The sequence below is a fragment of the Eriocheir sinensis genome, chromosome 18 (genome assembly GCF_024679095.1).
Source record: "Eriocheir sinensis breed Jianghai 21 chromosome 18, ASM2467909v1, whole genome shotgun sequence".
Taxonomy (NCBI): domain Eukaryota; kingdom Metazoa; phylum Arthropoda; class Malacostraca; order Decapoda; family Varunidae; genus Eriocheir; species Eriocheir sinensis.
Genome location: NC_066526.1, coordinates 7,721,666 through 7,749,053, shown reverse-complemented (window position 1 = coordinate 7,749,053; position 27,388 = coordinate 7,721,666). Strand labels below are relative to the sequence as shown.

At 42.7% G+C, this 27,388-nt stretch overlaps 1 protein-coding gene across 5 annotated transcripts in view; it reads left to right on the top strand.

Annotated features, from left to right (window-relative positions):
* LOC127000277 (retinol dehydrogenase 13-like) overlaps positions 1-27,388 on the top strand; it is a 52,705-nt gene that overhangs the window by 2,057 nt on the left and 23,260 nt on the right. Inside the window, exons 2-8 of one of the 5 annotated variants that reach the window (XM_050863746.1) lie at positions 7,839-7,988; positions 8,100-8,181; positions 10,414-10,515; positions 21,964-22,129; positions 22,748-22,856; positions 24,047-24,192; positions 25,070-25,238. In XM_050863746.1, the coding sequence (XP_050719703.1) occupies positions 8,105-8,181; positions 10,414-10,515; positions 21,964-22,129; positions 22,748-22,856; positions 24,047-24,192; positions 25,070-25,238 (769 nt within the window). In that variant the 5' untranslated portion in view covers positions 7,839-7,988; positions 8,100-8,104. Of the gene's footprint in view, positions 1-7,838; positions 7,989-8,099; positions 8,182-10,413; positions 10,516-19,237; positions 19,267-21,963; positions 22,130-22,747; positions 22,857-24,046; positions 24,193-25,069; positions 25,239-27,388 lie in introns of those variants that run through there. The other 4 variants (XM_050863745.1, XM_050863748.1, XM_050863747.1 and 1 more) reach the window with 4 other exon arrangements.

Here is a 27,388-nt window from a genome sequence, read left to right as displayed (position 1 = left end):
TTTATCACTCAGCGAATGACCAGTGTTGTGTAGTTTTTCAGACTGAAATTGAGAGAATTCGTAACATGACTGATCATGGCTATTAGTTCTCCAGACTCAAAGATAAATTGCAGTCTGCTAAATGCTCAGTCAATCGGAAATAAAACTTTGAATATCTGTGATCTCATAAAAGAAAAATCTTGATATTTTAGCGGTAGCCGAAACATGGCTAAATGACTACGGTACTGCCAAGATTTGTGAGATGACATCAGTAACTAATACCTTTCTACATGTTCCGAGAGAGACAAGAAGGGGTGACCAGTGGTGTTGGGATATTTCTCTCAAACTTTTAAGAAAATTGAGAATGCATCTGAGAGGTGGAATACTTTTGAATTAGTGCAAGTCATTTATGAAACTAATGGAAGGAAAAGTACCTACCTTTATTGTGGTTTATCGACCTCCAGATTCAAGAGTAAATGTGTTTGTCGATGAATTTTGTATATACCTGGAGTCTGTGGACATGGTGAGTACAATTGTGTTCAATTGTGGCGACTTTAATCTATGGATTGAAGATCCTGGAAATTCTTCTGCCATGGCCTTTATTGAGATGGACTCTTTCAACTTGATCAATAAAGTGAACGAGGTTACCTCCATAGGGAGACATGTGATAGACAGTTTTCAGTGACATATATTATGATCTTGTGCAAGAAATGCGTGTTGATGAAATATGTTGTATATCCTCTGTGCATAAATTGGTAACCTTTGAGATTTCATTTACATAGGAAGCAGTGCAGAGAAAAAAACTACATTCAGAGAGTGAAGAAATTTTCAACCAGAAATATTGGTAAACTCTGTAATGCAGAAATTTTCCACAAAAAGTCGTGAAATATGTAACATGGCTCGGTGGTATGTGAAAATTGTCTTACCTGCCTAGTTAAGCTATATAATGGCATTACTAGAGATGAGTATAACAGCCTCTGCCCTCTGATTGAAAATGAGATAGTGTTAAAAGATCATTCACCTTGGTTTAATGTAGAAGTATTGAGGGTGAAACAGGAGAAAAAGAAAAAAGGAAGACTATGGCGTAGGCTTAAAACAGTTGAGGGAAGAAGAGCATACCAGGAGGCAAGAAATAAAGAAAACCGCCTTGTGATAAAACAGAAAAGAGAATACCATCGGAATAAGGTTGTGGAGGCAGGGCCTAACATCAATAAACTATATAAGGTGCTTGATGGTTTGACTGGAAACAAAAAAGTTAACAACTACCGGATGAGTTTTCGGACAATGTGCCAGCAAACATGTTTCTAGGCTTTTCTGATAGGAAAATTGAGAACGTTATCAGGTGTACTTTAGAGTGGATGGTTACCATGGACCCGCTTTGGAAACACCAGTCCCTGAAATTAGGCTAACATGCTTTCAACAAGTGGATGAGGCTATGGTGAAATCTATCTTACACAGGGTGAAACTGACATACTGTGATAGTGATCCCATGCCGATAAGTGACATCATTAAGATCGGAAACTTTAGTGATTTTTTAAATATTATGACAGATGGTTAACATAAATAATGCAAACAAGGTTTTTCTGGAGAGTGAGAAAGTGGCGATCGTGAAACCCATAGTCAAGGATAAACTGGATCCACAGTGTTTAAGTTCCTTTAGACCAGTATCCTACTTGACGTTTCTATCTAAGATACCTACTTGAAAATGTGATCTTAGATCAGCTACTGGAGCATCTGCAAGTGGTGCAGGCCTTACCGGATAATCAGTCTGCTTACAGGAGACTTTACTCAACAGAAACTACTCTCTGTTCAGTGGTAAACAATTTACTTGTACTCATGGGCGAAGAGAAGTGTGGTATTCTGATTTTGTTAGACCTGAGTGCTGCGTTTGACACGGTGGAGCACAGTTTATTGCTTCAAGATTGTTAAAACATTGGAATTGTGGGTGGTGTGCTTGATTATATGAGGAGCTACCTTGAGAACAGAACACACTGTGTGCAAATAGGTAAATCGTTCTCTGCTCATAAACTTCTGAAAAGAGGAGTCTCTCAGGGAAGCGTACTGGGTCCATTCTTATTCTAATCACGCTTGTTCTCGTGCTATTAAAGATTGAGAGGCAGCTCACAAAAGGTACCAGAGCCTTCACACTCCTGCTAACCATGATCTTTACATTTCTGCCTGGAATTGTGCCAAATCTATTCTTCGACTTACCAAAACCTTTTTCATCAATAGGAAATGCCAAAACCTTGCTTTTTCTAATTCTTCCCATGACTTCTGGCACCTAGCCAAAAATATCTCCTCCAATTTCACTTCTGCCTCTTTCCCTCCTCTCCTTAACCCTGACAGCAGCACTGCCGTCTCATCTATCTCTAAGGCTGAACTCTTCGCTCAAACTTTCTGTAAGAACTCCACCCTGGACGATTCTGGGCATATTCCTCCTACTCATACCCCCTCTGACTCCTTTATGCCTGTTATTAAGATTCTTCCTAATGATGTTTTCTATGCCCTCTCTGGCCTCAACTCTCAGAAGGCTTATGGACCTGATGGAGTGCCTCCTATTGTCCTTAAAAACTGCTTCCATGCTGACACCCTGCCTGGTCAAACTCTTTCATCTCTGCCTATCAACATCTACCTTTCCTTCCTGCTGGAAGTACGCCTTCATACAGCCTGTGCCTAAGAAGGGTGACCGTTCCAATCCCTCAAACTACTGCCCTATAGCTTTACTTTCCTATCTATCTAAAGTTTTTGAATCAATCCTTAACCCAGCAGTGTCAGCGGACCCATTTTTGGGCTCCCACGAGTCGGTCCGCTGAAATGGCGGACCCCATTTGGGGCTCGGCTCAAAACCCCTGATTCGAGCTAATTGTAGGCAGTGGTGGCATAGACCAACCCACCATGCATGCCCTGGGTCATTGTGGTGGGCGAATGATCTTGAGATAGGCTTATTTGTCATAGGTGGTGCTGTAAGGTCATGGCAGACTGAATTAGCTATCCATACAATAATCACTAGTCAAATTCTCTAAAGTAGACAACAAGTGACTCTCAGCTAGATGCCATGCATCACGAGACTGTTTATTTTGTAACAAACACCACCCAAAAAGAATGGAGTTTGTGTAAAAGTAAATATTTTTAATGGCTTTATGGTTATGAGAGGAGTACTCTGATGTACGTTCCATGCTCTTTTCTTTGTCTCAAAATGCAGAGTAATTTTGACGTTTCTTAGCCACTTCTCGGCTTTCCCATAGCCGAAGCCCACGGGTTAGCCGGAAGATTCAAAAGCTCCTTTCCACTTCTAGCCTTCTATCTGATCGCCAGTATGGGTTCTGCAGGGGGCATATTACTGGCAATCTTCTTGCTCTCTTAACTGACTCTTGGTCATCCTGTCTTAGCCGTTTCGGTGAAACTTTCTCTATTGTGCTAGACATATCGAAAGCCTTCGATTGAGTCTGGCACAAGTCTTTACTTTCTAAACTGCCCTCTTTCAGATTCTATCCCTCTCTCTGTTCCTTTATCTCCAGTTTCCTTTCCGGCCATTGTATCTCTGCGGTGGTAAACGGTCACTGTTCTTCCCATAAACCTATCAACAGTGGTGTTACACAGGGCTCTGTCCCATCACCCACTCTCATCCTGTTATTCATCAATGATCTTTTCATAACAAACTGTCCTGTCCACTCATACGCCGACGACTCCACTCTGCATTATTCAACTTCTTTCAATAGAAGGCCATCCCAAGAGGAAGTACATGACTCCAGATTGGAGGCTGCAGAACGCTTAGCCTCAGACCTTGCTATCATTTCTGATTGGGGCAGAAGGAACCTTGTGTCCTTCAATGCCTCAAAAACTTCATTTTTCCACCTATCAACTCAATACAATCTGCCAAACACCTATCCCCTATTCTTCGACAACACTCAGCTGTCACCTTCTTCAACATTAAATATCCTCGGTCTATCCTTAACTCAAAATCTTAACTGGAAACTTCACATCTCCTCTCTCACTAAATCAGCTTCCTTGAGGTTAGGCGTTCTGTATCGTCTCCGCCAGTTCTTCTCCCCCGCACAGTTGCTATCCATATACAGGGGCCTTGTCCGCCCTATTATGGAGTATGCATCTCACGTGTGGGGGCTCCACTCACACAGCTCTTCTGGACAGAGTGGAGTCTAAGGCTCTTCGTCTCATCAGCTCTCCTCCTACTGATAGTCTTCTACCTCTTAAATTCCATCGCGATGTTGCCTCTCTTTCTATCTTCTATCGATATTTTCACGCTGACTACTCTTCTGAACTTGCTAACTGCATGCCTCCCCCCCCCCTCCCGTGGCCCCGCTGCACACGACTTTCTACTCATGCTCATCCCTATACTGTCCAAACCCCTTATGCAAGAGTTAACCAGCATCTTCACTCTTTCATCCTTCACGCTGGTAAACTCTGGAACAATCTTCCTTCATCTGTATTTCCTCCTGCCTACGACTTGAACTCATTCAAGAGGAGGGTATCAGGACACCTCTCCTTCCGAAATTGACCTATCTTTTTGGCCACTCCTCTGTACTCTATTCAGGAGCAATAAGTAGCAGGCTTTTTTTCTTTAATATTTTCTTTTTTTTACGCCCATGAACTGTCTCCTTTGCTGTAAAAAAATATATATATATATATAAAAAATAAATGGATAATTATTTCACACAAGCAACCTGACCAAAAATGTACTACATAGCCAAAATTTCAGTCACTTTTAAGAAACATTTGTTTGCGTGCCAATGCATTACATTTCAGTATGCTGAAAAATCCTGAATTTATGAAATTAAACAACTTGAGAAAACACACTTAACAATTTAACATAGACTCATGAAATAGTGTTGATAGATTGCTTCAATGTTTGTCTTCTTACAGCAGTAACATATTCCTGAAAATGTATATGAAATATTTGACTAAAATGCAATTATGTAAACTGGGGCCCACTTACCCCTGTGATGGCCCACTTACCCTGTTCTACGGTATACTATTGGACTTTCACATTTGCTAAGAAAGCATCAAGTTAATTTTAAACTGTATGCTGATGATACACAGTTCTATCTGTCGCTTAGTAACGTGGAAAATACTGAGGATAAGCTGAGCAGAATTATGGATGATGGGGAATGGGTGAATTCTTAGCAACTGAAGCTGAATGAGAACAAAACTGAATGCCTGATAGTGGGGAAGAATAAGGATCTCAGGAGGCAAGATATCTCCACTCTTCAGATTAATGATGACACTATGATTGTAAAAAAGGCAATCAAAGATAATGGATTGTACTCTATCATTCAAAGAACAGATCAACTGGGTGGTGAGAACAGCAGGCTACCATCTAAGAAATAATTAATTTGTCAAGGAATACTTGCATGACAAGACCATGTAACTAGTAAGCTCAATTATTGTAATTCACTTTATTATGGCCTTCCTAAATACCTGCTGAAGAAACTGCAACTTGTCCTGAACAGACCTGCAAGGCTAATAAAGGATCTGCTGCCACGTGAGAGAATAACACCTGCACTTATGGACTAAGGTCTGAGGTTAGGCATTCTGCAGCCTCCAGCCTGGAATCGTCTAGTTCCTGTTCAGATGGCCTTCTATCAAAAGAATTTGAGTAATGCAGAGTAATCATCGGCGTAAGAATGGATAGGACAGCTCGTTTTGGAAAAAAGATCATCAATGAACAACAGAAAGAGAGTGGGAGATAGGACAGAGCCCTGAGGAACACCACTGTTGATAGGTTTAGGGGAAGAACAGTGACCGTCTACTACAGCAGTGATAGATTGGTTAGAGAGGAAACTGGAGATAAAGGTACAGAGAGAAGGATAGAAACTGTAGGAGGGTAGTTTGGAAAGCAAAGATTTGTGCCAGACCCTATCAAAAGCTTTTGATATGTCTAAAGCAGCAGCAAAAGTTTCACCGAAACAGCTAAGAGAGGATGACCAAGAGTCAGTTAGGAAAGCAAGAAGGTCACCAGTAGAACGCCCCTTACAGAACCCATACTGGCGATCAGAAAGAAGGTCAGAAGTGGATAGACGCTTAAAAAATTTCTGGTTAAGGATTAATTCAAAAGCTTTAGATAGACAAGAAAGTAAAGCTATAGGACAGTAGTTTGAGGGATTGGAGTGGTCACCCTTCTTAGGCACAGGCTGTATGAAGGCGTACTTCCAGCAGGAAGGAAAGGTAGATGTTGACAGGCAGAGGTGAAAGAGTTTGACCAGGCAGGGTGTCAGCCCAGAAGCACAGTTCTTAAGAACAATAGGAGGCACTCCATCAGGTCCATAAGCCTTCTGAGGGTTGAAGCCAGAGAGGGCAAAGAAAACATCATTCTTAAGAATCTTAATAACAGACATAAAGTAGTCAGAGGGGGGATGAGTAGGAGGAATATGCCCAGAATCGTCCAGAGTGGAGTTTTAACAAAGTTTGTGCTAAGAGTTCAGCCTCAGAGATAGATGAGACGGCGGTGTTGCCGTCAGGGTTAAGGAGAGGAGGGAAAGAGGAAGAAGTGAAATTGGAGGAGATATTTTTGGCTAAGTGCCAGAAGTCTCTGGAAGAACTAGAAAATGCAAGGTTTTGACATTTAGTATGGATGAAAGAGCTTTTGGTAAGTCAAAGAATAGATTTGGCACGATTCTGGGCAGAAATATAAAGAATATGGTTAGCAGGAGTTCGAAGGCTCTGGTACCTTTTGTGAGCTGCCTCTTTTATCTTTGATAGAACGAGAACAAGCGTGATTAAACCAAGGCTTTTTAGTATAAGGAGTAGAGAAAGTACGTGGAATGTATGCATCCATTCCAGAGACAATCACCTCTGTAATGCGCTGGGCACACACAGAGGGGTCTCTATCCTGGAAGCAGTAACCATTCCACGGGGAATCAGAGAAGTACATCCTCTGGTCGTCCCACCGAGCTGAAGCAAAATGCCAGAAGCATTGCCTCTTCGGTGGGTCCAGAGGCTGTACAGGAGCGATAGTACAGGATACAGAAATTAGGTTGTGATCGGAAGAGCCCAATGGAGAGAACAGTTTGACGGAGTAAGCAGAAAGGTTAGAGGTAAGGAAGAGGTCTAGTATGTTGGGCCTGTCTCCAAGACGATCGGGAATACGTGTAGGGTGCAGAGTCAACTACTCTAGATTGTTGAGGATTGTAAAGTTGTAGGCTTGTTCACCAGGCTGGTCACTGAAAGAGGATAAAAGCCAAAGCTGGTGGTGAACATTGAAATCTCCTAGGATGGAGATTTCAGTGAAGGGAGAGTGGATCAAGATGTGCTCCACTTTAGAGTTCAAGTAGTCAAAGAATTTTACATAGTTAGTAGAGTTAGGTGAGAGATAAACACATGTATTTAAAAATAGAATGACAATGAAGTCTTGGCCAAATGGCGGAAAATTCAGAAGAGTCAAGGTCGTGGGCACGAGAGCAAGTGATGTCGTTGCGCACGTAAACGCAACATCCAGCTTTAGATTGAAATTTAGGATAGAGATAGTAGGAGCGAACAGAGTAGAGATTGCTGTCAGTAGCCTCAGAAACCTGTGTTTCGGTGAGGAAGAGAAGGTGAGGTTTAGAGGAGGAGAGATAGTGTTCCACAGAATGAAAATTAGAACGAAGACCGCGAATGTTGCAGAAATTGATAAGAAAGAGGTTCGAGGAGTTATCAAGACACCTCTCAGGTCGGCAGCCAGAAGGGGAGTCCTCCCTGGGGGAATTTGTGGTTCCCCCCCCCAGGCGGAGACTCCGAGGCATTGCTTAGGTGCGCCATTTTGAATTTCAAATTTGGGAAAAGGTGTGTATGTTGTGTGAATGTAGTGTGGTGTGGAAAGAGAGAGGAACTGTCTTTAGAGAGCATGCTGAACTACTCTCTAGTCTTGATGAGACAATAGGGAAATGGAAAAGGAGGACATGGGAAGGGTCTTTAGAGGACTTCAGCACCCTCCTCACTTCCCATATATACCTCACTGGGAGTGGCTTACGCCCGTTTCAGTAGGTGTCTTCCTACACATATCTCCAACCGCTGTGAGTAATTATAATGTTGGCTACATTGCAAGTTGTCTGGTAGAAGATTTTGGAGTAAAACTCACAACATCCATGTACAATTATATTCAATATTGCCGTTTATATCTACAGGTGTGATGGGCCTACAAGCACCTAAATACTTCCTGCGGCTGGCTGGCTTTGGTACAGTTGTCGGCAGCCTTGTGATCTTCAAGTGAGTGTTGTGAGGCTGTGTTGTGTTCAAGTGTTGTGAGGCAGTGGTGGGTGTGTGAGGCTGTGTTGTGTTAGTGTTGTGAGGCAGTGGTGGGTGTGTGAGGCTGTGCTGTGTTAGTGTTGTGAGGCAGTGGTGGGTGTGTGAGGCTGTGTTGTGTTAGTGTTGTGAGGCAGTGGTGGGTGTGTGAGGCTGTGTTGTGTTAGTGTTGTGAGGCAGTGGTGGGTGTGTGAGGCTGTGTTGTGTTAGTGTTGTGAGGCAGTGGTGGGTGTGTGAGGCTGTGTTGTGTTAGTGTTGTGAGGCAGTGGTGGGTGTGTGAGGCTGTGTTGTGTTCGGGGTGTGAGGCAGTGGTGGGTGTGTGAGGCTGTGTTGTGTTAGTGTTGTGAGGCAGTGGTGGGTGTGTGAGGCTGTGTTGTGTTAGTGTTGTGAGGCAGTGGTGGGTGTGTGAGGCTGTGTTGTGTTAGTGTTGTGAGGCAGTGGTGGGTGTGTGAGGCTGTGTTGTGTTAGTGTTGTGAGGCAGTGGTGGGTGTGTGAGGCTGTGTTGTGTTAGTGTTGTGAGGCAGTGGTGGGTGTGGGTGAGGCTGTGTTGTGTTAGTGTTGTGAGGCAGTGGTGGGTGTGTGAGGCTGTGTTGTGTTAGAGTTTTGTGTGGCAGTGGTGGGTGTGTGAGGCTGTGTTGTGTTAGTGTTGTGAGGCAGTGGTGGGTGTGTGAGGCTGTGTTGTGTTAGTGTTGTGAGGCAGTGGTGGGTGTGTGAGGCTGTGTTGTGTTAGTGTTGTGAGGCAGTGGTGGGTGTGTGAGGCTGTGTTGTGTTCAAGTGTTGTGAGGCAGTGGTGGGTGTGTGAGGCTGTGTTGTGTTAGTGTTGTGAGGCAGTGGTGGGTGTGTGAGGCTGTGTTGTGAGGCAGTGGTGGGTGTGTGAGGCTGTGTTGTGTTAGTGTTGTGAGGCAGTGGTGGGTGTGTGAGGCTGTGTTGTGAGGCAGTGGTGGGTGTGTGAGGCTGTGTTGTGTTAGTGTTGTGAGGCAGTGGTGGGTGTGTGAGGCTGTGTTGTGTTAGTGTTGTGAGGCAGTGGTGGGTGTGTGAGGCTGTGTTGTGTTAGTGTTGTGTGGAAGTGGTGGGTGTGTGAGGCTGTGTTGTGTTAGTGTTGTGAGGCAGTGGTGGGTGTGTGAGGCTGTGTTGTGAGGCAGTGGTGGGTGTGTGAGGCTGTGTTGTGTTAGTGTTGTGAGGCAGTGGTGGGTGTGTGAGGCTGTGTTGTGTTAGTGTTGTGAGGCAGTGGTGGGTGTGTGAGGCTGTGTTGTGTTAGTGTTGTGAGGCAGTGGTGGGTGTGTGAGGCTGTGTTGTGAGGCAGTGGTGGGTGTGTGAGGCTGTGTTGTGTTAGTGTTGTTAGGCTGTGGTGAGTGTGTGAGGCTGTGTTGTGTTAGTGTTGTGAGGCTGTGGTGAGTGTGTGAGGCTGTGTTGTGTTAGTGTTGTGAGGCAGTGGTGGGTGTGTGAGGCTGTGTTGTGTTAGTGTTGTTAGGCTGTGGTGAGTGTGTGAGGCTGTGTTGTGTTAGTGTTGTGAGGCTTTGGTGGGTGTGTGAGGCTGTGTTGTGTTAGTGTTGTTAGGCTGTGTTGTGTTAGTGTTGTGAGGCAGTGGTGGGAGTGTGAGGCTGTGTTGTGTTAGTGTTGTGAGGCTGTGGTGGGTGTGTGAGGCTGTGTTGTGTTAGTGTTGTGAGGCAGTGGTGGGTGTGTGAGGCTGTGTTGTGTTAGTGTTGTGAGGCAGTGGTGGGTGTGTGAGGCTGTGTTGTGTTAGTGTTGTGAGGCTGTGTTGTGTTAGTGTTGTGAGGCAGTGGTGGGCAAACTTTTTTTCGGCTCCTCAAAACGTTTCTCTTATACCTATTATATTATAAAGAAATTTTTTAAATCTGAAAATGTGATGAAATTTGGACAAATAGTTTTTGATTAAGCAATTTTTTCTTTGGAAAAGCATCATGATTCTATGAAACACTCCTTTATTTTCAGTAGTAACTACACCCTTGACTGTTGGTCCATAAAATATTTATACCCATTGCTACAATTCATGCATGAAACATTTGGACTATGTATCATCATTTCCATGAAAAAAAAGGATACCTTGAAGATTTTTTTTTGCCACAATACGGAGAAAAAAAAGACTAAATGAAATATCACAAATGTGTTATGAACCAAAAAAAATTGCCTTTTGTTTAGCTTTCATATGGTACCATCACTTTTATCATACCGTAGGTTAGAAACTAAGGAAGGACTGTTGCTTCAAATACCACAAACTTACGTTTTGAGAAAACAGACGTTTTCTCAGACACTGCCTGGGGGGGAGCAGCACACAAGGTAGGTGCTCTCATCAAGGGATGATGCTGTATCAGGAGCAGTGATGTATTTTTACAGAAATATCACAAAAATGAAGCAAACAAAAGCCACTCCATAAAATATCACGTATAAGTGAAAAAAAATGTGTAAATTAAACATTTATTTGGATTTTGGACCCCGCGTTATTTAAAAAACGCGTAAACCAAACTCGCGTAAATCAAGAGTTACCTGTACGTGTAGTGTGAAATAGTATAACCAAAGTCATACAACAGAAAACTGGGTTATGAAGAGGGAGGACTAAATCAAAGATACTCATGATATATTTTTTTCTTTCAACAGGGAAAATTTTGTCATAGACACCTGAAACTTTCACAGAGTATGGAGAACTGATAGAGGAGTCTTTTGTAATTTTTTTCTGAAAAAGTGATTTCTTTAAAGTTTTCAGATTTTACAGGCGGAGGGTCCCCATTAAGTGTTGTGAGGCAGTGTGGTGGGTGGGTGAGGCTGTGTTGTTTTAAGGGGAGCGTCCAACATGTCTTTAATTATTAGCATATGATCCTGATTATATTCATATGAAATGTATGCTTATGGTGAAGTAATATACGCTTACTTTCAGATCTATTAGTTGGTACATAATAGCAGGAAAAAATAAAATATTATTTTATAACAAAACTCAACTCTCAATTTCTCTCTCATTTAATGACCTACATTGCTGAAAAAAATGACCAAAGAAACTTAAAGCAGAATCCAAAAGATTCATCATGGAAAATTTTTCATTTTGATTTTGTTAAATGATGAGAATTTTTTTCAATTTTGTTGGTGTATCTAACGATATTTATTTTTTTCTGACAATTGTCCCTCAATTGAAAAGGAAACTCATGATAAAAAAATTGCTCCTCTTTCCAATGATGTATTGTTTATTAAAAAGCAGCGAAATTATCGCAGAAAAACTGAATCTAATCCTGTTTTCTAAAAAGGAGAGTTAGAGTCCATGGATTTTAGAGTTTGCCCTTTAAACCTAGATGCCTTCCCGGTTGGCATTCTTTACTGAATTCCAGTTTTTTCTTTGTTTTGAAGGACTTTGTATGTCTGATGGTGTCCTTTTCTTGGAAATCGAGCCAACATGCGAAACTTATCTCTGGCTCCTCCGGGGCAACTGACGTATGTGTCAGCTCTGCTGCCTCCAAGGCCAATGCAGATGCTTGTTTGCCTCAAGATGCCATACAAATATTCTTTTAGGCTATTTTCTACGCTGAAACATGACGATGTATGCACCTGTGTATGAATATAGCTTTATTTATTTTAACTGCCAGCCTATAGTGCGCCGGTAGGCTTTCTTGAGGGGCCTGTATGGTAGTTGGCCCCAGCCCGTCATGGCGCAGGCAAGTGTTTTATAGTGACGTAAATGACGAGCTGAAGAGGGCGGGGGGGGGATCAGCCATAACTCTTTCATTTTTGCTTATTTCTTCATAATATTTTGCCACAAGCTAGCCGAAGGCGTGTATGAAGACACGTGAAATTTTTCAATTTTGTCGATTTTTTAAAAAAATCCACACTAGATGCTCTCCTTGAAGTGTTGTGAGGTAGTGGTGGGTGGGTGAGGCTCTGTTGTAATCTATAAGTGTCATGTGTATGTTTCAGTAAATCTAAGTGTTTTTTTACAGTAAAGGAAGACATTACCAAAATGGCCGTAAGCCACTCCTAGTGAGGTATATACGAGAAGCAAGGAGGGTGCTGCAAGCCCACCAAAGACCCTAACCATGTCCTCACTTTCCATTTCCCTGTTGCCTCATTAACACCACAGAGTAGTTCAGCATGCTCTCTAAAGTCAAATTCTTTTACTTGCCAAACCACACTACATACATGCAACACACACCATTTTCCCCAAATTTTTCAAAATTCAAAACAGCTAATTCTAATCAAGCCTCAGAGTCCCCATCTTGGGGGGGGGGGACCACAAATGCTCCGCGAGCGGACTCTCCCTTTGGCTCGTGACCTAGAGGTATCTTGAGCTCATCAAACTTTTCTTCATTAACTTCTGCAACATTCATGGTCTTTGTTACAATTTTCATTCTCTGGAACACCATCTCTCCTCCTCTAAACCTCACCCTCTCCTCCTCACTGATACAGTGGTCTCAGAGGCTACTGACAGTAATCTCTACTCTGTTCCCTTCTACTATCTCTATCCTAAATTTTAATCCAAAGTTGGATGTTGCGTCTACCTACGCAACGACATCACTTGCTCTTGTTCCCATGACCTTGACACTTATGAATTCTCCACCATCTGGCTAAAACTTCATTGTCAGTCTATTACTAAATACATCTGTGCTGTTTATCTCTTAACTAGCTCTACCAATTATGTAAAATTCTTTGACTACCTGAACTCTAAAGTGGAGCATATCTTGACTCACTCTCCCTTCACTGAAATCTCCATCTTGGGAGATTTCAATGTTCACCACCAGCTTTGGCTTTCATCCTCTCTCACTGACCAGCCTGGTGAACAAGCCTACAACTTTGCTCTTCTCAATGTTCTAGAGCAGTTGGTTTAGCTCCCTACACATATTCCCGACCATCTTCGAGACACACCCAACATTTTTTACCTTTTCCTAACCTCTAACCTTTCGGCTTACTCCTAAAACTGTTCTCTCCATTGGGCTCCTCCGATCACAATCTCATTTCTGTATTCTCTCCTATCACTCCTGTTCAGCCTCTGGACCTACCGAAGAGATGATGCTTCTGGTATTTTGCTTCAGCTCTGTAGGATGACCTGAGGATGTACTTTTCCAATTTCCTGTGGAATGATTACTGCTTCCAGGAGAGACCCCTCTGTGTGTGCCTAGCACATTTCAGGGTGATTGTCTCTGGAATGTAGGCACACATTCCACGTACTTTCTCTACCCCTCATGCTAAAAATCCTTGGTTCATGCTTGTTCTCATGCTATCAAAGATAGAGGAGGCTTTCAAACGGTAGCAGAGCCTTAGTACTCCTGCTAATTATGATCTTTACATTTCTGCCCGGAATCATGCCAAATCTATTCTCCAACTAACCCAAAACTCTTTCATTAATAGAAAGTGCCACAACCTTGCTTTCTCTTAATTCTTCCAGAGACTTCTGGCACCTAGCCAAAACTATCTCCTCTGATTTCATTTCTTCATCTTTCCCCCTTCTCCTTAATCCTGATGGCAACACCACCATCACATCTGTCTCTAAGGCTGAACTCTTCGCCCAAACTTTCTGTAAAAACTCCACTCTGGACGATTCTGGGCATATTCCTCCTACTCAATCCCCCTCTGACTCCTCTATGCCTGTTATTAAGATTCTTAAGAATGATGTTTTCTGTGCCCTCTCTGGCCTCAATTCTGAGAAGGCTTATGGACCTGATGGAGTGCCTCCTATTGTCATCAGAAACTCTTCTTCCGGGCTGACACCCTGCCTGGTCAAACTCTTTCGTCTCTGCCTTTCAACATCTACCTTTCCTTCCTGCTGGAAATACGCCTACATACAGCCTGTGCCTAAGAAGGGTGACAGTTCCAATCCCTCAAACTACTGTCCTATAGCTTTACTTTCCTGTCTATCTAAAGCTTTTGAATCTATCCTTAACCCTTTCCATCCGTGACGCAGACGTCGGCTTCACAGTATGGAAAGGGTAAAGAGGAAATGGAAGAGGATTAATCCTCTTTTAAACCTCTCAATCCTTCTCTAAATTCCTCTTAATCCTCTTCCATTTCCTCTTAAGAGGTTTAGAAGAGGATTAAGAGGTTTAGAAGATGACTAACGGTGACGCCGTCGGACGCCGACGTCGGTGTCGCCGGAGTGAAGGGGTTAACCAGAAGATTCATAAGCATCTATCCACTTCTGACCTATCTGATTGCTAGTATGGGTTATACTGGTTATCTTCTTGCTTTCTTAACTGATTCTTGGTCATCCTCTCTTAGCTGTTTCAGTGAAACTTTCTCAGTTGCGCTAGACATATCTAAAGCTTTCGTTAGAGTCTGGCACAAATCTTTGCTTTCTAAACTACCCTCCTATGGATTCTATCCCTCTCTCTGTACCTTTATCTCCAGTTTCCTTTCTGTCCATTCTATCTCTGCTGTGGTAGATAGTCACTGTTCTTCCCCTAAACCTATCAACAGTGGTGTCCTGCGGGGCTCTGTCCTATCACCTACTCTCTTCCTGTTATTCCTTAACCCGGTGGCAGCGGGGATCATGTTTCTTAATGGTCCCTCTAAGCGAGAAAAAAAAAAAATCATCACTCACACAAACCATATTATAATATATATCAAAGCATTTGTGATCAGTTTATGTATCATCTATTTTGGGGGGTTTGTATCATGGCACAAATTTGGCCCGTCGCTGCTACACGGTAAAGCCACAAATTTGGCCTGTCGCTGCTACTGGGTTAATGATCTCCTTTCCATAACAAACTGTCTTATCCACTAATACGCTGATGACTCTACATTATTCAACTTCTTTCAACAGTAGACCCTCCCAACAGGAATTACAAGACTCCAGACTGGAGGCTGCAAAATGCTTAACCTCAGACCTTGCTATCATTTCTGATTGGGGGAGGAGGAACCTGGTGTCCTTCAACGCCTCAAAACTCAGTTTCTCCACCTACCAACTCGACAAAATCTTCCAAACACCTATCCCCTATTCTTTGACAGCACTCAGCCGTCACCTTCTCATACAGTAAATATCCTTGGTCTATCCTTAACTTAAAATCTTAACTGGAAACTTCATGTCTCTTCTCTCACTAAATCAGCTTCCTGGAGGTTAGGCGTTCTGTACCGTCTACACCAGTTCTCTTTCCCTGCACTGATGCTGTCCATATACAGGGGCCTTGTTGGCCCTTGTATGGAGCATACATCTCAAGTGTGTGTGGGGGGGGGGGGCTCCACACACACACAGCCCTTCTGAACAGAGTGGAGTCTAAGGGTCTTTGTCTCATCAACTCCTCTCCTCATACTGAGTCTGCTAACTCTTAAATTCTGCCGCAGTGTTGCATCTCTTTCTATCTTCCACCGATATTTTCATGCTGACTGCTCCTCTGAACTGCATGCCTCCCCCCTCCCACGGCCCCGTTGCATTCGACTTTATACTCTTACTCACCCCTATACTGCCCAAATCCCTTAGGTAAGACTTAATCAGCACCTTCATTCTTTCATCCCTTACACTGATAAACTCTGGAACAACCTTCCTTCATCTGTATTTCCTCCTGCCTATGGCTTGACCACTTTCAAGAGAGGAGTGTCAAGACACCTCTTCTCCTGAAATTGACCTCTCTTTTGGCCTCTTGTTTTACAGTTCCCTCCCGAGTTTTGCACTATCCTAGTTTCACGATCCTCGAGTTTCGCACTTAGTCCTAAATTCTTACCATTCTGATTTTCGTGCATTATCGCCCCGACTTTCGCGCTGCTTTGACATGTACGGGTCATGTCTACCTACCGTTGGCATCATGCACGATTCCTTAAGGCGGTGTCACACTGGCCATTTTCTTCCAACCGTTTGGGGTACTGGCAACTGCGGTTGCCCGTACGCCCAACCGTGAACAAGTTGTCAGTTATCCGTATGGATGGAAAACGGTTGGGATACAAGCAACTGCATGGCTGTTTTTAAACAAACAGATGACGGCAGTGGCTGAGGAGTGAGGAGCAGTGGAAAATGGCCAACCAAGAAATTTGTAAAGTGGACTGGCAGAGCTGCTTTGTTTACTATTTAATTGACAAGATAAGAGAACACCTTGTGCTGTGGGACCACAGTTCAAAAATCTCTTCTCCATTCTGTGAAAATTGTAGGACTCCATTTTCACAGCATAGTTCTCTGATGAGGTTTGGGTAAACACTCCTGTCCTCCCGTCTTTGAAGCCATGATCGTGCCCACAACCGCATCTTCCCTTCATTTAACTGCAGCAACAAGTCTCTAACTTGGGTAACAGCAGCACAAGCCACACTTTAGCAGACGGCGCCATGTCGATACGGGGCGACTGCTTTGTTTACGTTGTGAATACGGGCAACCAACCTTGGCCGTGTGTGACACCCGAAAAAGTTGGAGTTGCCGGCTGCCCTTATCGCCAACGCGGTTGGAGGAAAAAGGCCCAGTGTGACAACAGCGGCTTAAAAGGCATGGTCACACAAGCTAGTTTTTCAGGAATTTTTCACCTAAATTATCTCCCAACAATTTTCTGCCTTAAATTTATCCTCAAGTTTGATCATACGGAGGATTGTTGCACTCTGAGATATATCATTTGAAAAGCAAAAGAAACAATGGATTCAGACTTTGCAGCAGTTGTTTTGTGGTGTTTGCTGAAGAAAAAGAAAAACTGAAAAGAAAGCATTTGTTGGTTTGTGAATGGTCAGCTCGGAGACAAAAGCCTCGTTCACATTGTGCCGTCTCTGGGCCACGACAAGCCAGCGACTTTTAGGTCCCCTTCACACTGTGCCGACTCAGCATCAGGTGATCGTTTCTAAAACTCTTTCTGACCATGTGCGACCTTTTCACATCAACATTTCACACCCAAGATGTCATGTATCCTGAGTCGCTTGGTAGTCGTGGCCCAGAGTCAGCACAGTGTGAACGGGGCCAAAGAGAGAGTGTATTACAGCTTGCTACCATTAAATGCTACGAAAACTTAGCAGTGAGGACCCAGACATGATGAGGCAGTGGCTACACTTGGACAAGACAAGTCCAAGACCTACTCAACCTGATTACTCCAAGCTTATCTAGCTTCATGGAACTCATTCTGGTACTGGAATAAACACGCGGATAGCTACTGGACCGATCAGCTGACACACTCTTCTTCTTTTTGTTACCACAACTTGCCAACCTTGCAAGAAAATAACCGATGTGCTGGTGACTGAGATTCAGACTAGAATTTTGATGAGTTTCCTGTGTAATACAGCCAACTTTGAATCTCTGTAACAAAATTCCCGAGAAACTAGCAGTTGGGTGACCGTGTTCACACGTGCTGGGGCAGGATTTATAGATATGCACACTAATGGCCTGCGGTAAAAACTACGAACTATTGATTTAACTATCAATGTTGACTTCAGATTTACAAAGCTTTCGTTTTGTCATAGTTAGAAGCCGCTGATTGGGTGAGTGCAGGCGGTGACGTCATCGTACTTAGCGAATCACAAGCCTGTTTTCAGAACTCAGCCAATGGTTTATTCAGCCACCTTTATCTGCGGCTTCAAAACGACACGTTCTTTCTTCACAATTTTTTCCTATTTCCAAGGAATGTATTTTGAGATTACAAGGGAGTAAGTGAGAAAAAATAGTCATCTTCTCCACGGGTGGGAACAAATAAGCACTTTTTCAGTGTTTTCAGTACTACTCCAAGTTTCACGATCCTTGAGTTTAGTGCTATACCTTCAGAACGAAGCAAGTGTGAAACTCAGGAGGGTATTGAAGTTGCTTTTGCTGGAGCAGCGCCTGGTGGGCTTTTTTGTTGCTTTTTTGTTTCATGACCTTGAGCTGTCTCCCTTTGCTGTAAAAAAAAAAAAAAATAAAAAAATAAAAGCTCAAGAGCAAAAATAAATGAGAATAAAGGCCCACTAATCACTGCCCTTATTAAATCAAGTATAGATGAGTGGCCAAAAGAGAGACCAATATCATGTGGAGAGGTCTCTTGATACTCTCCTCTTAAAGGAGGTGAAGTTGTAGGCAGGAGGAAATACAGACAATGGAGGCTGTTACAAAGTTTACCAGTGAAAGGGATGAAAGATTGAAGATGGTTGTTAACTCTTGCATAAGGGATTTAGACAGTATAGGGATGAGCTAGAGTAGAAAGTAGAGTGCAATGGGACTGTGGGAGAAGGGGAGACATGCAGTTTGCAAGTTTAGAAGGGCAGTCAGCATGAAAATATTGGTAGAAGATAGAAAGAGATTCAACACTGCAGTGAAATTTGAGATAGAAGACTGTCAGTAAGAGGAGGGGAGTTGAGACAAAGAGCCTGACTACTCTGTCCAAAAGGGCAGTGTGTGTGGAGCCTCCCCACACATGAGATGCATACTCCATACAAGGGTTAACTAGAGTTTCATTAAAGGAACTGTTCGCTCTTTTACACTTCATCAATAGAGAATACACACTTAAATTACATGCTCTCCCTTCCTAGGCCATGACCTCAAGTTCAGCTCCAACAATTTGTCAACCTGGCTATGAGCTTTTTATAAACCACTTTTATGGGTTAATGGCCACATCCAGTATATTAGTTTTCTGTGGTAATAAGAGTACAGGTCAAGTATGCCCCAGGAGTTTATTTTCTCTTTTTTCTATTTTCCTACACGTCCTCTGCGTGTGTCGAAACACACGAGAAATTAATCAAGACAAGGAGAGGGTATTCGCCGGCTCCCTGGGATTGAACCCGCGACAAGCGTGACGGGAGAGCCACTCCTTACCGAGTCGGCCAAAGAGGTACCCCACTGGCTAAGTGGGTTATGGGAGGCTCGTTTACCAGGCATAGTCGCCGCACTACACATATGCTATAGCTGCGCATTGCTGCAGTGCTCATCTCTGAACCGTTGGCCCTTTAAGCCTATGGTGGTAAAGAACCAATTACCATGGGACAATGGCCAATGTGAAATCCAGGATGCCGCAGTTTACCTTTCCCAGGTTTCCCCAGGTACCCATTTATCGACCAGCCTGAGAGGGAGAATGAACAGCTGGCTGAGCTGTAAGTCTACTGCCTGGGCCAGGATTTGGACCTGGGCCCACAGAGTTATAGCCAGGCAAGCTGACCACTTCTTCATGGAGGCACTATGCCTAGACAAAAGTAATTTAAAGTCAAGTTTGGGAATTCGGTTTAACTTAGAAGCTGCCATATGTTTCATATTAGTAATAACTGACATTTTTTTGTAAGGGCCCTGGTCTCCTGGGCCAAAACCAAGGTACGGTTGTTTGGAGGCTTGCTAGATGAAACAGTGCATGTTCATGCATGTGATGAGGACATGGATGTCTTGGAAAATTTCACATACCTTGGTAGTGTAGTTCAGAACAATGACGGGTCTCATCAGGAAGTCTTATTGTGGAGTGGCCTCCCCCTCCTGGCCCCAAGACGGCGAGGCGGGCAAAGAAGAGAGAGAGACAGCTCACATTCGCGCATCTGACAGTGCTCTTGTCCAAGGCAGGGTCCAGAGAAAGAATCTATATAATCTATAATATTCTCTGGACCCTGGTCCAAGGTGTCATACAGCCTTGGTCAACGGAAAAGGGCTGGGAGACAGCCTAGTTAGCTCATAGGCATGTAGTTTTGTCTAGCATCCTAGGTTAGTAAGAAGATGATGACTCCAGGGATGAGCATGAGATTTGGATGTGCTGTGTGTCTATGTGACACCCCTTTCTTGCTGCCAGGTGGCGGAGCATGAGAGGCTGGCGTTGGTGAAGCCAGCAGCGGGTCGGCAGGCACTTGCAAACGCTTCACGGAAGAGGATGCATTTTCCCACTGTTGGCTGTTTGGTCTACAGTTTGTTAGGTTAATAGTATTAGTATGAGTTATGAGTCTAGTGTGTGGCTCTACCACTCCATCAGCATAGTTCTTTGGGGAATATAATCATAGCATTGTTTTTTGTCCCTGCAAGGAGACACACAGATGGGCAGGCGAACGGCATCAGGTTCTTGGCTAGCTACAGTACACACACACACACACAGAAATATTAAAAAAGTTCAACAAGAGAGAGATCTGGGAGTAACAATACAGGATAATCAACAGTCTGAGAGTCATGTTAAGGATATTTGGTGATACGTATAGAATGGTAAGAAATATAGGATTAGCATTCCACTACATGGATAAGGATATGATGAAAAAGATGATAACCACTATGATTAGACCAAAATTGGAATATGCAGAAACTGTGTGGTATCCCCATAAGAAGAAACAAAAAAAAAATTAGAAAGAATACAAAGGATGGCAACAAAAATAGTTCCAGAACTGGAGGGATTGTCATATGAAGAAAGGTTAAAGGAAATGGACCTTCCAACACTGGAACAAAGAAGAGAAAGGGGAGACCTAATACAAATTTATAAATTATTGATTAACCCCTTCACTACGGCCGGGCGACAACAGCGCCCGGCGCTGTATCCAAGATCGCCGCGCGCAACAAATTTCAAATGTTGCTATTGAATATAACAAGTTTTCAGCTATAAACTCAACATAATCATCATGTATTATATATGAAAACATGCAGAATTAAATGGTGCACGTAAAGAAATTCACTACGGCCGGACCAAAACAGCGCCCCACGCCGTATCCAGGATCGCCGCGCGCGCCAAATTTCAAATGTCGCTATTGAATATAACAAGTTTTTAGCCATAAACTCAACATAATCATCATGTATTATATATGAAAACATGCAGAATTAAATGGTGCACATAAAGAAGCATAAATTAATTGATAATTTTGAGATGAAAGCATAAATATAAAGATAAAATAACTCGTATATTGGCTAAAATGAGCCAGGACGCAGTATGCGCGTCCTTGGATATGGTACGGGGCACGCAAGGACGCAGTATACGCGTCCTTGTGTTGAAGGGATTAAAATGGAAGAAGTAGAGAATGGAGAGTTACTACTAAGAGAAGGAATAAACACCCGGAACACAAGAAGACACAGTAAAAAATTGAGGAAAGGAAGATGCTTGAGAGACATAAGAAAATATAGCTTCCCGCAAAGAAACATAGAGGTTTGGAACAGACTAAGTGAGGATGTTGTATTGGCGAAGAGTGTGCAAAACTTTAATGAAAAGTTGGACAAATACAGATATGGAGACTGGACCACACGAGCGTAAGCCCAGCCCCACTCGTGAGCAGAGGAGACGTTAGTAACTTCGTCTGCTGCATAGATTGGGGAGAGAGGACCTGAGGTTGTCCCTCTCTGAGAGAGCCTGGACATAGACGTTGTTACCACCGGCTCTGTGGTGGCGTCTGTTGCGTGGCTGGTGCCAGCAGACAGAGACTGTGGATGTATCTGAGCTGGCTCCATTTTCCATTTTCAACACTGTGCAAAAGGACAAAGATTAAGATCTTCAAGTTGCTTATGATCCATGTCTTACTCAATGGCTGTGAGTCATGAACAATGAATAGTGACTTTGGTAACAAGTGCCTACACAGAATCATGGGATATAGCTGGAATGATTTTGTTTCAGACCGGCGACTACTCCATAAGACTGATTCGATATCTATTGCCTGCATAGTCCATCACGCCAACCACGGCTATGCATGTACAGGCATTTGGCACGCTATCCAGAAGCTGACCCTGCTCACCAGGTTATTTCTGTAAGAGACAATCCCGAGTAGAGGAGACCAAGGGGGCACTTACAGAGTTTGTGGCTTGAGCAAGTTGACAGAACCTCTCATGAGGTACTTAGGATGGGAAGGGAGGTTGCATAGAGACTTGCCCAGAGGCACCCCCTGGCATATCGATTGATTGATTGAGAAATGGAATGCGACCTTTATTCATATTCAACTTTAACACAGGGAGTTCATCGGTGGGAGAAACTACAGCAGTGATGAGAGCCTGGCCGGCAAGGTGGTGGTGGTGACGGGGGCCAACACCGGGATAGGCCGGGAGACGGCGCTCACCCTGGCCAGGAAGAAGGCCAGGGTCATCATGGCCTGCCGGGACATGGACAAGTGCCTTCAGGTCAGCACTTTTACTATATTATGTATTATTATTATTATTATTAATAGTAATATTATGATTATTATTTTGATTATTGTTATGATTATTATTATGATTGTTATTATTTTTTTTCATATCACCATTATTTTTTGTTATTACTATTACATATAACATATTTATTTATTTTTTAGAATAATTGCTATTGTTTGGCTCACCATAATAAGTGTGGCTTCTCATTACTGAGTGTTTTTTACCTTTTGAATTTTTCCTATATGTTACTTTCCTTTCTATCTTTTACTGCTATTTTTATGCTAACTGCTCCTCCAAATTTTCTAACTTCCACCACTCTTGTAACTTTGATGCCCAAGATTTTTTTTACTTTAGTTCATCAAATTCCTAATGCAAGAGTTAACCAGTAAGCTAATTCTTTCATCCCTTTCACTGGGAATGGCCTTTCTTTATCTGTATTTCCTCCTCCTATGACTTAAACACCTTCAAGTGAGGAGTATCAAGACACTCCCAACCAAAATAACCTCTTTTTTATCTCCTCCCATCTTTTATCTGCTGGAGGAAGAGTGGTAGTTTGCCATTTTTCATGTTAATATATTCATCATCCCAATATTTTCCTCCTGATTTCAGGCAAGGAAAGATATTGCGCTGGAGAGTCGCAACAAACACATCTACTGTGAAGAATGTGACTTGGCGTCGCAGGAGTCTGTCAGAAATTTTGCTCAGTTAGTTAACCACAGTAAGTACACCAGCTTGCCTCTTTATCCTTCACTACTGTTATCATCAGCCCCTCTTCCTGCTGTCCATCCTTTTTCTTAATATTTGGCCTCAGTCCTGCCTTTTTATTTGTCAATACACATACCAGGCGATGTTTGATTTCATCCTTAATTTCTGGCATGTTTCTTCCCTTCCTTTATATTCATACACTTGATCTTCATATCCTCAGAATATTAGGGGGAGCATCCATCTGGAGACCTCAAAAGTCCAGGAATCGCTGTAGTCTAGGGGCCACGGCCCATTCCTGAATGATTAACATACTGGGTCCGGCATTCGCCATATTCATACCTGCCTTGGAATTTCACCACACTTTGTGCAGCACATTCAAGCAACATATTTAAGAAGGATGAACTAAAACAAGTTATTTGAGTGTTTGCATTGCATGTCAGCAAAGGATGTAGTGTCAGCAGTGTTCACGAAGTGTCTGCCATTTTCTTTTTTGACTCCAGGTGCTTGAGCATATCAAACTACTGCAAATTATTTACTTATGAATTTTACTTTCTATAAAAATTAGGTAATGAATCTGTAATAATAAAAGGGGTTATAGAATCTGGACCATAACTACAACCAGCTGCTCAGCTGATACATGTAAGCAAACAGATGCAGTGTTGGCTGCAGCAAAGCAGCACTCACCATTTTCTTTTTCAACTGTCTGGGAGGCCAAAAATATTATACTGGTGTTCATTATTTATGTAGTACTTGATTCAAGTACTTACTGCATTTAAATGCAAATGGAAGGTCACAGCATTGCTACTTAACAGCATGAGATAACAGTAAACACATATGTCTGGCACACTTGCAGCCACCTACCGGGTGTTGCAGATATTGACCAGGGAACGGATATTTTTATTTATTTATTTATTTATTATTATTATTATTTATTTATTTATTTATTTATTTATTTTTTTTTTTTTTTGTGCAGCCTATGGTGTCAGTAGGCTCACTTGGGGGGTCTCTTGGGTGACCTCAGCCCGTTTGTGGCACAGGTGAATTTTATTTATAATGGCTGCCATGTATGAATCTTCCCTGGCTATGCTGCCCTCCAATGTTCCACTTGAACAAAGATGCTGAAGTTGTGGTTTACAGTTGGGGTGCCCAGCTCTGAATATTATCACTGGTATTTGTTTTACTTTACAATGCATTACTTTCTAGGGGAGGAACGGCTGGACCTTCTGATTAACAATGCCGGAGTGATGCGATGCAAGAAGTCGTACACCAAGGAAGGCATTGAGCTGCAACTTGGCACCAATCACATGGGTCACTTCCTGCTCACTCTTCTGCTCCTTGACAAACTGAAGGTATGTGATTTGTTCTTCTTTTATTTCTATTCTTCTAAAGTGTAGTAGTAGTAGTAGTAGTAGCAGTAGTACAGGTAACTCTCGATTTATGTGAGTATTGTGTCCTTGAAGAGGTCGCGTAAATCAAAAACAATGTAAATCAAACAAGAGGTAGGTTTCTATCGAAAAATAAATATTCACTTCATTCAGTGGAGAGAGAGAGAGAGAGAGAGAGAGAGAGAGAGAGAGAGAGAGAGAGAGAGAGAGAGAATATCCATATCACCGAGATATCCACTCAGGCACTCAGTATCAGCCTCACTCATGTGAGGAAGAAATGAGGGACACCACGAGCGACTGGATAGTATTGGTACCGGTACCGAGCAGTCTGGTACCGGTACCGTACCGTATAGCTGGTACCATTAGCACCGGTACTGGTACCGGTACCTACCCACCCCTATTGTTGAGTAGCGTGGCAGCGTGGGTACTGTATTGTTGTTCAAGTGGCGCGCGGGAAGAAATTAGCTCAGCTGTGTGGCCGCAGCGCCGTGAGTCCAGTTGCGTGAGACATCTGGTGGCCACTCCATAAAATATCGCGTATAAGTGAAAAAACGTGTAAATTAAACATTTATTTGGATTTTGGACCCTGCGTTATTTCAAAAACGCATAAACCAAACTCGCGTAAATCGAGAGTTACCTGTAGTAGTAGTAGTAGTAGTAGTAGTAGTAGTAAGTAAAAGTAAAAGCTAATTCCCTTACCTCTGGCTTCAAAAAATTGTTGAAATTATTTTTACCTAAGTAAATATGGTACATTTCAGGTGTGGCATTGTATTACAGAGCATGTGTGGAAGTAGCTACATTCAACAAAGTTAAATATTGATGCACAGTTTCTTTCACACAGGCATCAGCACCGAGTCGCATCATCAACGTGTCAAGCACGGCGCACAGGCATGGCAGGATAAACTTTTCTGACCTCAACAGTACCCAGAACTATGATGAAGGACAGGCGTATGCCCAGAGCAAGCTGGCCAATATTATGTTCACCCGAGAACTGGCAGTGAGGCTTGAAGGTTAGTCTCACACCTAATTCAGTTTTGTATTGTTTACTGCACAAGTAACAGTGAAGCAAGTGGTCTGTGAAGTGGTTGAATGGGTGAAGTGTGCTGCTCTGAAATGGTTTGGACGTGTGATGAGCTTGAATGGACTTGGTGAAGAGAGTATAATATACTCTCCAGCCTTCATATTATGAAGGCTGGATTAAGCAAGAGGGTGTCAGGAGTCCACCAGTGAATCATCATCATCGTCTTCAGCATTTACTAGTCAACTGCAGGACAAAGGCCTTTCCTAACATTCACTACGTCTCACTGATGTTAGTGTACTTCATCCTGCTCTGATTATATCTCTCCATCTTGTTCATTGCCTTCTACGGTTTCTAGATTGCCACTTACTATCATTGTCCATCTGTTGTTGGTTCAAAACATGATATGAACAGCCAAAGTCTATTTTTTATTCTCTTTGACTACTAAAAATATCTTCTAACATTTCTCTGTTCTGTAATCCATGATAATACCTTTGTTTCTCAACCCTTTCGCACCGGAATATTCTAACTGCTCCCAGGCCTGTATCCGGGGTATCAGACTGCTCGCGCCAACTTTAAAATCTATCATCCACAGTCTCATATAATTTACTTTGTGCCAAAAGGAATTACTCAAACCGTCTGTATTATACACCGTTAGATAGCTGAATCAATTCCACATATTACTGAATTGTGCATTTCCTATTTTACATCAATATTATTAAGTTTCTTTTGAAAGAATAATGACTGTATTTACCTATTTGTATTTACCTATTTGTATTTACCTATTTATAGCATACAGGGCCTGAGCTAGGCTCGGATAGGCCTGTCTCATTGTCTACTTTTATCCCATCTTTTTTTCATTTGGTGGACACTCTTTGCTTCCATCACTTCCTCCTCTAATCTGTTCCACAAATCCACACTTCTATGAGGAAAGTTGTACTTCTTTTTGTCTCTCAAGCATGTTCTCTTTCTCAGCTTCTTGTTGTGTCCTCTCAATCCTCTCCTTTGCTCTCTCCATTAAGCTCTTTCTATTTACCTCATCCATACCACTCATCAACTTAAACAACATTACCAAGTCTCCCCTTTCTCTCCTCTGTTCCAAAGTTGGCAGGTTCATGCATTTCAGTCTTTCTTCATAAATATTATGGCAGATTTGAGAGTTCAGATACCATTTTTGTTGCATTTCTCTGAATCCTTTCCAGTTTCCTTACATCCTTTTTTTTTGTGCGAGGACCATACCACTGCTGCATATTCTAACTTTGGTCTAACCATTGCCTTTATTATTTTTGTCATCATATCTATATGCATATAGTGGAATGCAAATTTATCATCATCATCATTTCATTGACGCCTGCTCCTAGGAGCTCCCACCAGGGGATGGCCACAGCAGAAGAGTTTCCAACTTTCTCTATTCAGACACATAGCTGGGCACGATAACAGAAAACCTTATTCCCGATAACCGTTAACTGATAATGAAAAACCTTAACGGCGATAACCGATATTCGTTAACTAGAGACACAAATATAGGCGATAACCGATAACCGATACCCGATATAAATCCACAATTCCGATACTAGCTAGCGATAAGTCCGATAGGCGAAAACGATACTATATTGATATTTCAGATAGAACTACATTGATGAATTCAAATTTTCATTATCTGTATTTTAGGAAACTTACAAAACCTTAAAACCACACGTTGACACGTACATATGGACGTTAATACTAGAAATGCCTGAACCGGTGTTGTGTTATTTGGCGTCCCCACCGTCAAAAATTGTTTACAAACACTGGTCTCTCGTGAACGGTGGATGCTCAGACCAGCAAGCGTAGACCTGTACAGTCTCACAAAGCTTTAAAACCGTAATTAAGAGTTGCTGGAAGGCTGAATCAGACATACAGTACAACTACCACCATCCTCGCTGTTTCTAGGACGACACTCTGTACGAGTTGTATTTATATGTACAGAGTGTACGTCGTTCTAGAAACGGCGAGGATGGTGGTACTGTATGTTTGATTCAGCTTTCCAGCAACTCTTAATGTGTTAAAAAAGCATTGTGAGATTGTATAGGTCTACACTTAATGGTCTGAGCATGCGCAGTTCACGAAAGACCAGTCTTTGTACACAAAAGCGCCAGCTTT